Source organism: Henckelia pumila, chromosome 1 (assembly GCF_033568475.1).
Source record: "Henckelia pumila isolate YLH828 chromosome 1, ASM3356847v2, whole genome shotgun sequence".
NCBI lineage: Eukaryota > Viridiplantae > Streptophyta > Magnoliopsida > Lamiales > Gesneriaceae > Henckelia > Henckelia pumila.
This window is the reverse complement of record NC_133120.1, coordinates 88,920,595-88,932,544: the sequence shown is the minus strand read 5'-3', so window position 1 is coordinate 88,932,544 and position 11,950 is coordinate 88,920,595. Positions and strand designations below refer to the sequence as shown.

Genomic DNA, 11,950 nt, shown 5'->3' with positions numbered 1-11,950 from the left:
AGCCAAAACAATTGAAATTAGAAATCTTAGTTTTTATTTCACTAGTAGGTACAAAAATATATTTAAATATATTTTCTTTATTATACCATGAATTTGGTCACGGGTATCATATTCTTCCCTCCTAAAAAAAAGTTTCGTCCTCGAAACTTGAAATTTATATTTTGATTTTTGTAAACAAACAAAATTTTAAAAAAAAAATTTCAAGATTTGTTTTGTGTTGATGGTAGAAAATGATCTCAATATATGAAAACTTAATGAGCTAAGAAAATATTTATCGAGAAGGGAATTTTAAAATTAAAATTCCAGAGAAAAATTTTAACAAATTTTTTTTTTCTTTATCTAACATGAGAAAAAAAAAATTAATGCATTATAACTAGGAACATGAATAGTATTTTTCTGAAATCGGCTCAACAAAATTTCTTAACAAAAGTTTAGGAATCAAAATTAAGCATGTAATAAAAATTCAATAACTTGATAGATTTAATTTAAGGAAGTGAATAAATTTTTATTTTAAAAATAGAAATGAGGATTGATGATCCAAATAGACCTAATACATGACTCATCAAAATATACGAGAGAGAATATTTTTTTTCTCTAATTATTTGTAGGGAAGTATGATCCTTATGGAAAAAAAAAATTTATTCTTATTAACTAGATTTTTTTCCCAAGTATTTAATACTAATAAAAACCTTAGAGTCAAACTATAACCCAATCACATCTATATATATATAACCCAATATTATCAAGCAAACTTAAACTTCGACAATCATGACTTAAAATTTTTATCTATAATGTGACAAACATTAGCTCCCAAATAATTCTTTATAAATCCAAAATTAGAACAAACTTAAATATTTATATCGACTAGGTAACCTAAATAATAGTTCCAAAATGATTCGAACATAAATCTAAGTAATCATTCTCATTTCTATACTAACCTTAAAAATAATATTAGTTCCCATTGTTTGTCTCCAAGTGATTCCTCATCATTCCAAATCTTACTTACTAGACCCCAAGAATCATTTTCATTCTTCATCCTAATTTTTCATCAAGATCATGAACCTGGTTTGGTTTTGATACCACTTCTGTCACGCCCCGAAATCGGGCCTAGTTGACATCGGCATTGTTTAACAATTTAACATTGAAACAACAAGCCTCATAGTACAAGTCTTGCCAAAAACCAGTCTATTTCATAAACAATAACTGTTTTTACAGAGAACAAAACACAAGTGCAACAATGTGGAAGCGAAACTGAAATTTAAAGTAAAAATATTTCTTCAACTTGAACTGATCCATCCTCACCAACCTCAGAACTTATTATATTCTTCGTCATCTAACTCATCTTCATTCTTATCTGGGGAGCAAAGTAAGGGGGTGAGTGTTTTGAGAAACACTCAGCAAGTGGGGGCCGATCGAGCACGATAAACACCAAAATATATTTACATGTACTCATGTATATTTTATAATCTCGAAACAAAATAAGCATGCTGAATTCGAACAAATACGAAGCAAATATTGCACTGTTAATTATCTCATTTTCCGTGGTTCTACTGATCAATCTCCTATATGTTACTCCTCTAAGGGACGAGGCCAAAGGAACGGTTATTATAACCCACCGCATCAGGGCCATATCAAATCAAATCAAATCAAATCGTCGGAAATTCATTAACCATTTCTAAATTGACTCTTAACAGTGCATCTCAAATATTTCCAAATAATTCTAACATGCTTCAAATAATATCTCGAATAGCCAACAAATAATATATATATCAAAGTGAAACGAATATTATCATGCCGATCGAATTTTCAAAAGTATAAGTATTTATGTTATAAAACTTAACTCACACGCAAAAATTAATATAAGTGTAAAAACTTATATCACACAAAAGAAAGGTAGAAGCCCACTTACTCGGAAAATCTTGTTGAATCGATAACTGATATAAAATTCTTCTAAAAGCTTCATCTACTCTTTGTCAAGCCCAACTCTTTGATGCCACAAGAACTTAACTCTTAGAAGAAAATATGCATGTCTTTCATATAATTTATCTCTCTTATTTTTATGAATATTATGGATTGAAATGAGAATGTGACTAGTGTAGTATATTTATACTAAAATTTCAAGCAACTCAAAGGGTCACATTAAATGTAAGAAATTGAATTTGGTTTAGTGGGTAGTAAATTGAGAGGGAAAACATGGGTTAGTGGGTAGGAATTTGATAAGTCGTGGTGGTTTATGACAAATAGTAAGTATGGTATAATGGTTGATTTAAAGACTAGTCAATAATTTTTAACACATGACAAATAAATTATCTATATTGACAATTTGGACACAAAAATGTATTTTATGAACTTTATAATGGATAAAGATATATACTTGAACGTGTGTTTTCATGGTTGAGAATTTTAAAAGACAATCAATTGAGGCATTAAGCCTAATTAATGATCAAATAATAATTATATAAAATAATTAGATATAATGTCACTCTTAAAATTTTAAACATTAATAATTCCACCTCAACATGACAATTAAGATAAATCATTATTTTGAAAATAATACTAGTCAATAAAAATAATAAGTTTTCTTTACATGTAAAATAATAAGTATAATATGAGAACCGAGATTTAGCCAAAACAATTGAAATTAGAAATCTTAGTTTTTATTTCACTAGTAGGTACAAAAATATATTTAAATATATTTTCTTTATTATACCATGAATTTGGTCACGGGTATCACATTCTTCCCTCCTAAAAAAAAGTTTCGTCCTCGAAACTTGAAATTTATATTTTGATTTTTGTAAACAAACAAAATTTTAAAAAAAAAATTTCAAGATTTGTTTTGTGTTGATGGTAGAAAATGATCTCAATATATGAAAACTTAATGAGCTAAGAAAAGATAAAAAAAAAAAAAATTAATGCATTATAACTAGGAACATGAATAGTATTTTTCTGAAATCAGCTCAACAAAATTTCTTAACAAAAGTTTAGGAATCAAAATTAAGCATGTAATAAAAATTCAATAACTTGATAGATTTAATTTAAGGAAGTGAATAAATTTTTATTTTAAAAATAGAAATGAGGATTGATGATCCAAATAGACCTAATACATGACTCATCAAAATATACGAGAGAGAATATTTTTTTTTTCTCTAATTATTTGTAGGGAAGTATGATCCTTATGGAAAAAAAAAATTTATTCTTATTAACTAGATTTTTTTTCCAAGTATTTAATACTAATAAAAACCTTAGAGTCAAACTATAACTCAATAACATCTATATATATATATAACCCAATATTATCAAGCAAACTTAAACTTCGACAATCATGACTTAAATTTTTTATCTATAATGTGACAAACATTAGCTCCCAAATAATTCTTTATAAATCCAAAATTAGAACAAACTTAAATATTTATATCGACTAGGTAACCTAAATAATAGTTCCAAAATGATTCGAACATAAATCTAAGTAATCATTCTCATTTCTATACTAACCTTAAAAATAATATTAGTTCCCATTGTTTGTCTCCAAGTGATTCCTCATCATTCCAAATCTTACTTACTAGACCCCAAGAATCATTTTCATTCTTCATCCTAATTTTCCATCAAGATCATGAACCTGGTTTGGCTTTGATACCACTTCTGTCACGCCCCGAAATCGGGCCTAGTTGACATCGACATTGTTTAACAATTTAACATTGAAACAACAAGCCTCATAGTACAAGTCTTGCCAAAAACCAGTCTATTTCATAAACAATAACTGTTTTTACAGAGAACAAAACACAAGTGCAACAATGTGGAAGCGAAACTGAAATTTAAAGTAAAAATATTTCTTCAACTTGAACTGATCCATCCTCACCAACCTCAGAACTTATTATATTCTTCGTCATCTAACTCATCTTCATTCTTATCTGGGGAGCAAAGTAAGGGGGTGAGTGTTTTGGGAAACACTCAGCAAGTGGGGGCCGATCGAGCACGATAAACACCAAAATATATTTACATGTACTCATGTATATTTTATAATCTCGAAACAAAATAAGCATGCTGAATTCGAACAAATACGAAGCAAATATTGCACTGTTAATTATCTCATTTTCCGTTGTTCTACTGATCAATCTCCTATATGTTACTCCTCTAAGGGGCGAGGCCAAAGGAACGGTTATTATAACCCACCGCATCAGGGCCATATCAAATCAAATCAAATCAAATCGTCGGAAATTCCTTAACCATTTCTAAATCGACTCTTAACAGTGCATCTCAAATATTTCCAAATAATTATAACATGCTTCAAATAATATCTCGAATAGCCAATAAATAATATATATATCAAAGAAAAACGAATATTATCATGCCGATCGAATTTTCAAAAGTATAAGTATTTATGTTATAAAACATAACTCACACGCAAAAATTAATATAAGTGTAAAAACTTATATCACACAAAATAAAGGTAGAAGCCCACTTACTCGAAAAATCTTGTTGAATCGATAACTGATATAAAATTCTTCTAAAAGTTTCATCTACTCTTTGCCAAGCCCAACTCTTTGATGCCACAAGAACTTAACTCTTAGAAGAAAATATGCATGTCTTCTATATAATTTATCTCTCTTATTTTTATGAATATTATGGATTGAAATGAAAATGTGACTAGTGTAGTATATTTATACTAAAATTTCAAGCAACTCAAAGGGTCACATTAAATGTAAGGAATTGAATTTGGTTTAGTGGGTAGTAAATTGAGAGGGAAAACATGGGTTAGTGGGTAGGAATTTGATAAGTCATGGTGGTTTATGACAAATAGTAAGTATAGTATAATGGTGGATTTAAAAACTAGTCAATAATTTTTAACACATGACAAATAAATTATCTATATTGACAATTTGGACACAAAAATGGATTTTATGAACTTTATAATGGATAAAGATATATACTTGAACGTGTGTTTTCATGGTTGAGAATTTTGAAAGACAATCAATTGAGGCATTAAGCCTAATTAATGATCAAATAATAATTATATAAAATAATTAGATATAATGTCACTCTTAAAATTTTAAACATTAATAATTCCATCTCAACATGACAATTAAGATAAATCATTATTTTGAAAATAATACTAGTCAATAAAAATAATAAGTTTTCTTTACATGTAAAATAATAAGTATAATATGAGAACCGAGATTTAGCCAAAACAATTAAAATTAGAAATCTTAGTTTTTATATCACTAGTAGGTACAAAAATATATTTAAATATATTTTCTTTATTATACGTCACGGGTATCACAACAAGCTGAAACTATGCTGCGGAATCGGGTCCTTCAGAACTATGTATTTAGTCCAAGATTCCACAACCCCGTAATCCTTCATTATCCAAACACAAGAACAATCCTCCTCCCCGCCTACTGCACACAGATGATCATTCAATATTCCGACAAACGGGTCTGCATTATAATTCCCTATGATCTGCAAAGGGAGTGGAAGATGGATGAATTAAATCTCCCTTTTCTTCTTCAAGATCGAATGCATATATAACATTAACAGAGGGACCAAATTCCGTCCCAGTCCAATGAAGCACTCCATTAAAGAGAAGAGAATAATTGTAACTTGCCCAATCGACGGTCTGGTCCTTGCACTCCCTCCATCTACTATCAACCCCGACCGTGAAAACCTGTCCTTGTATTCTTGATCCAACTTGTATTCTATCCATTTCATCCAAGAAACTAAAAACATTGTATTGATTCGTATACTTGCTGCAACCAAATCCAGATCTCGTACAACGAAAAACATCTCTTGTTTCCAGAATCTCTATATATTCACACGTTAATGGGTTGTATACGAAAAACGTTTTCGACTGGTAATCGGGTTCTCACCCTGCTTCTATCGACTTGTAATCGGGTTCTCAAGCCATTGCACGAGCCAACTATTCCCAGTATCTGGTCTTTGCTCGTGGGAATGTGTAGTTTAACGTTGAAGGATGTTTCAAAAACTTCCTTTCCGGTTTCAATAAGACATATCATCAGGTCTTGATTCAAAATATATATAGACTGCATTTAAAGGCCTCCACAGAATTATAGACGTGGGCGAAATTTGATTCGGAGATGAGATCATACCACCATTTGCAAACAAGCTTGCATGTGATGACTGATTTTATGGGGAGTTTTACCAGAATACCGATCAATATCGAGTCGTGAAGATGATCCATCCAAGAAGAAGAAGAATACCGATCAAAGATTTAGCTGTTTAATAAAAGGCCAAGCAACACTTATATTTTAATCTTTTTATAGGTTTCTTGGGAGATGGCAAGTGTCCTTGTTATGGTAAAATTCTCCGTTGAGATATGATAAGATTTTATATCTTTTTAAAAATAATTATTTCTTTTCATACATGCATGAGATATTTTAAAATCTCATTTCTTCATCATTATTTTATTATTATTATAAACAATCATATTTCTGTTGAGGTCTTCTCCAATTTTTTAAACTAAAAAACAATTGTAATTATTTTGTTGTAGTTTATTAAATTATCATTTAGATAATATATAATTTTTAAAAGAAATAATATTTTATTCAAGTGAACAAGAATTTGATAAAGCAATTTGGACGATAAAAATCATATATTAAACCCAAAAAGTATAACCATACGCATACATGCTTTCATGTTCAAAAAAATAAATCAGAGGAAATATTTTAAATATTAATCATTTTTATTTATGTTGATCATTAATTAATTAATTGTCCCGCAAGAAAGACAAATATTTTTTATTTGACGGCAATTTATGGCGCCCCTCACTCGCTTGTTTCCTGCAACTAGTATTTCACATGCACGAATTATATCTTGTGTATAATATACATAAATTGGATCTAATGAAAATATTGTAAAAAAAATTAAATGTAAAATTTTACAATGAGTAATAAGAATAATGTTAAAAAAAAATTAAACGGTAAAAATTCTTTAAACAAAAATATTTCGTGTGATGCACGTGATGTTATTTTATACAGTTGATGATAAAAAAATAGTAAGAATGAACATTTGAACGAATAATCTAAGTATGAATTATGTATCATATAATTATAAATGAAACAATTATCTTAAAATTTGAAAATTTTCTTTAAATACAACGTTTGTTGTTGAATTTTTCTGGTTGGTCTTACCATCGCATATCAAGATTTTGAAACCCTTATGCTTGCATGTAGGCGTGTCCCCTGAAAGTGAGAAAAAAATATAACAAATCGAAGTTAGATTGATGATAAAAATAAATCACAAAAGTTTGCGATAAAAGAACATGTCAAATAAATCACTGCAATGAAGATACTTAAAAACAATATTGCGCGCGTTAACCGATATCGTTAACTTTCTCTAAAAAAAAATCAATATCGTTAACCATGCATTAGCAAAACCGTACAATTCACAGACATGTTTCAATAACACAATAAAAAGAACAAACAGATAAAACAAAATAAAAAATTCAGCAGCCAAACAATAGATAAAAAAATAGACATGCAAAAGATCAAGAAATCAAACCTTGTATATTGGAGCCTTTCCTGTAAAAATAAAAACAAAAACAAAATTGGACTTATATATTAATTATTTATTTTTACATCAATCAAATTATTAATCATTTATCTTATATTAATAAAATCATTAAATTTAAATTATTATATTATCCCTATAAATAATATTATCCAAATTTTATTTATTTTTAAAAAGACAACAATAATTTATCATTCTTATATAAAATGTAATTAATCAAATCAAAATCAACTCAAATAAACTATAATCTATCAATCAAATCAAATACTTTATTAATAACTATCATTATTTATTTATTTATTATATTTTATTATTTATCCATGTATTATTTATCTCATCACGCGAACCAAACGATACATACTTGTATATATCTAACAATGTGGCGTAATCTCGGTTGGGGCAAATCTGACCGACCACGTAATTCCATCCGCGCCGTTGATTTTACTTGAGGTTTCCTTTTTTGCTTTAGACAACACAGCACGATCAGAGACGTCAATTTCCGGAAATTAATCACAGTGGGCTGGGCTTATCTATGTTTAGTGAAACTGGGCCAATCACGGCCCTTCAATTTGTAACTATATTTCTAGGAAATAGATTCGCGATAATTAAATGAAATACAAAAATTTATGTATGATTAGTTTTTTTATAATTAGATAGAAAACATTAATACTATAGATTGTAAGAAACTTTAAAAAATTAAAATAAAAAATTTATTTAAAATAATCTCAGAAACAATTAAATATTATTGAAATTAAAACAAGTTTCAGAAATAAATATATGTTAATTTTTTTTCTTTAATTAAATTGAAAGATATTTTTGAAAATTCACATTGATATTTCTTTTGTGGCAATTAGAGCTGTCAAACACTCGACCCCGCTATATAGATGGGTTGAGTCGACAAACTTCCAACCCGCCTAAACGGTGGGCCGCCCAGCCAAATGGTGGGTTGTGATGGTTGCGTGCCAACTCGTCTCAACTCACCAAATGTAATTAGAAATTGATGGGTTGACCCGTCCCGCCAACTAGTTTGACGGGTTTTGTTGGGTCGCAGGTTAACCCGTTCCACAAGCCCGTTTTGACAGCTATAGGGGCAACTGATATATATGAACTTGGTATAAACTTGAATAAAACCAATTATATTTCCAAAAAAACTAATAATAAAATAAATAAAGCCAATCAATCAATTTGACTTCAATATACAATCTTTCTCACGGTGGTCTGCTATATTTAAAATTCTCTAGTTGCTTATATAATATCATTATCATTTTTCGATAAAGAATCCAGAGTTGGTGAACTTCCATTGAAATATTTGTTGGATGGGCAGTACGATTCAAAATCATCGAGATGGCCTATTCTGCCTTAGTTTTGCTCATGAAAACACTTGACAAAATCCTTGATCCTTGTTCACAGATTTCATCTCTGAAGGAAAAAGTTTGTTACTTGCTGGATTATCTTGAAGATTCTTCCGAAAAGTATGGCATAACGATAGCTGATTTAGAAGGGCAGATCAGAGATGCGGCATATGAAGCAGAAGATATCATTGAATCTCATTTGGAAAAAGGGGCCCTTCCAGAATCAAGCACTTCTCTTTGGGATATGTTCTGCTCTAAGATTCAAAATGCCTTCAGTCGAAGCGAGGCCATGGATCATGATTTGGAGTTGGAAATCAAGCACCTGCACAAGAGTGTAGAGGAGTTCGATTTTATCTTGGAATCTTTCTTCAAGATCAAGAAGGGTAAAACTATAGAACTCCTGCGTCCGGTTGCCGAATCTTCGGCCGATGCTCGTCGGCTATCAAGAACTACTTCCTTCGGACAGAGTGCTATGGTGGGATTGGATGAAGATTTCTTGAAAATCAAGGATTGGCTGACTGGATCATCTTCTAGACGGGACATCATTTCGATCGTGGGGATGGGGGGAATCGGCAAGACTACTCTTGCTAGAAATCTTTACGAGGACTCACTTATCGACAGTCATTTCGACACTCGCGCATGGGTGACTGTGTCTCAAGATTACCACTGTCAAGGTGTGATGAAGGATCTTAGGAACTCCATTGTACTTGTCAAACGTGAATCACATGATGATCAAGTGAACAGTAGTACTGAAAAATCAGCAGAGATTGTGTACAAAAGTTTGAAGGGAAGAAGGTATCTGATTGTGATGGATGATGTTTGGGACACCAAGCTCTGGGATGAAGTGAGAAGGTTCTTTCCAGATGACGATAATGGTAGTCGGATCATTTGGACCACTCGGTTATCGGAGGTGGCCTTTTCCTCCGAATCTTCGAGCTATATTCATGATATGAGTCTTCTTGGTTTTGAAGAAAGTTGGAGTTTATTGTGTGATAAGGTCTTTGGAGAAGAATGTAATTGCCCTTCCGAGTTGGAGATCATGGGGTGGAGTATTGCGGAGAGTTGTAAAGGGCTTCCACTTGCAATAGTCACCATTGCTGGTGTCCTCTCCAAGCGCAGGACTCGAGATTATTGGGAGTATATTGCAAGAAATGTGAAGTCAGGGGTGACAGGAAATGATGATCGATTATTGGAGATTCTAGCTTTGAGTTACAACCACTTGCCTCATCATCTGAAAGCATGTTTCCTTTACATGGGAGTCTTCCCCGAAGATCACGAGATATTGGTCTCGCGGCTGATCAAGCTTTGGGTGGCTGAAGGATTCTTAAAGCCACTTTACTCCAAGAGTTTGGAGGAGGTGGCTGAAGACTACTTACAAGATCTTGTGGACAGAAGCCTCATTATGGTCGGAAAGCGAGGTCGTCAAGGAGAAATCAAAACATGCGTCATGCATGACATGTTGCGGGACTTGTGCGTCAAAAAAGCCAAGGATGAGAAGTTTCTTCTTGTTCTAAATCGCAATGTTCGTGATTTTCCTCAAGTCGGATATAGCGAGTATCGCGTTAGCATTCATTCGCATGTTTTGCGTGTGGGGACGAACGACTCGCGCCTCCGTTCTTTTCTATATTTCGCCGAGAATGAATCGAGTAACCTGTCTTTATGTTTTGCGAGATTTAGACTGTTGAAAGTGTTGGATGCACTCTCAATAGCGTTTGATGAGTTTCCAACTCAGGTGGTTGAATTGGTTAACTTAAGATATCTTGCTTTATTGATTTGGATTTTCTCATCCAAACTCCAACTTCCTGCAGCAATAGTCCAACTCAAAAATCTGCAGACTTTAATTTTAAGTCACGGGATGTATGATGTGGATGATGCAAATTTGTATCTACCTCCTGAAATCTGGGAAATGCCACAACTGAGGCATCTGTGTTTCAAGAGAGGTTTACTCCCTGGCCCTTCCCGCGAACGACTCGATGGGGAAAATTCCTTTGACATGGCACACCTGCAAACGCTTTCGGGACTAGAGAACTTCAAATGCAGAAAGGAGGTCTTTCGGATCATGCCACATCTCAAGAAACTTGGGATATCCTATGTTTTCGGCCAGCGGAAAAGATGGTCGTCCCGTGACTTCGACAGTTTCGTCTACCTACAGAGTCTCGAGACTTTGACATTATCATTCGATGACAGTGAACATTGGAAAGATGTGCCAATGAACTTCGCTTTCCCATCAAAGCTCAAGAAGTTAACTTTGAGGGGTGGTCGGATTTCTTGGAGCAAGATGACGATGGTGGGCTCATTGCATAATCTTGAAGTTCTGAAACTTAAAGAATCCGCCTTCGAAGGCCGGGTGTGGGAACCAGAGGAAGGGGAATTTCTGAGCCTGAAATGCTTGCTTCTTGATGGCATCCATTTGAGACACTGGAGGGCAAATGAAACACACTTCCCTAGCCTTCAGCAGCTGAGTGTTTTCTTTTGCTTCCAACTGGCGGAGATCCCTTCTGCCATCGGATACATTACAACTCTTGAAATGCTTGAGCTGTACAAATGTAGCGATTCCGTGGTGAAGTCTGCGAAGTTGATAGAAGAGGAACAACGGAGCTTAGGAAACGAGAGCCTCAAAGTTCGTGTGAAATAATCTCGACTGTTTTAAGACATTTTGTCATCATCATTATTTTTATTGCTCGCACTGTAACATTTGTATTAGGATTGCTGACTGTTCAGCAGAATAGCTTGCAACTATAGACTTCAATCTGCTGAAGTGTCGGAGTCTCTCCGATGTCAAAAGGGATCTCCCTCAATTTCATGCAGCATCTAAGACTTAGGTGCTGCAGACTGGGAAAGTGTGTGTCATTGGCTCTCCAGTGTATCAGATCGAGCTCCTCGCGTAGCAGATATTTTAGACCGACAAATTTGACATCATTTGATTCCCATACCGGGCCTTCAAAAGCCTGTTATTCAACACTTCAAGAATAGGGAAGGAGCCTACCATCGTTATTCTATTCCAATATATTCTGCAACCCCTCAAAGTCAACTTCCTGAGCTGAAATGGAAAAACAAACTATACTTGGATGGGA

General features: G+C 32.7%; 1 protein-coding gene across 1 annotated transcript; it reads left to right on the top strand.

The window, feature by feature from the left end:
• The first annotated feature begins 8,743 nt into the window (after positions 1-8,743).
• LOC140891310 (putative late blight resistance protein homolog R1A-10) lies at positions 8,744-11,544 on the top strand. Its single transcript, XM_073299751.1, has one exon. The coding sequence runs from the start codon at positions 8,869-8,871 to the stop codon at positions 11,509-11,511; it is 2,643 nt and encodes an 880-aa protein (XP_073155852.1). The 5' UTR covers positions 8,744-8,868; the 3' UTR covers positions 11,512-11,544.
• The last annotated feature ends 406 nt before the right edge of the window (positions 11,545-11,950 follow it).

Bases quoted from the DNA above. Each gene is read 5' to 3' on its own strand.
- LOC140891310 (XM_073299751.1), top strand. From the start codon at position 8,869: ATGGCCTATTCTGCCTTAGTTTTGCTCATGAAAACACTTGACAAAATC.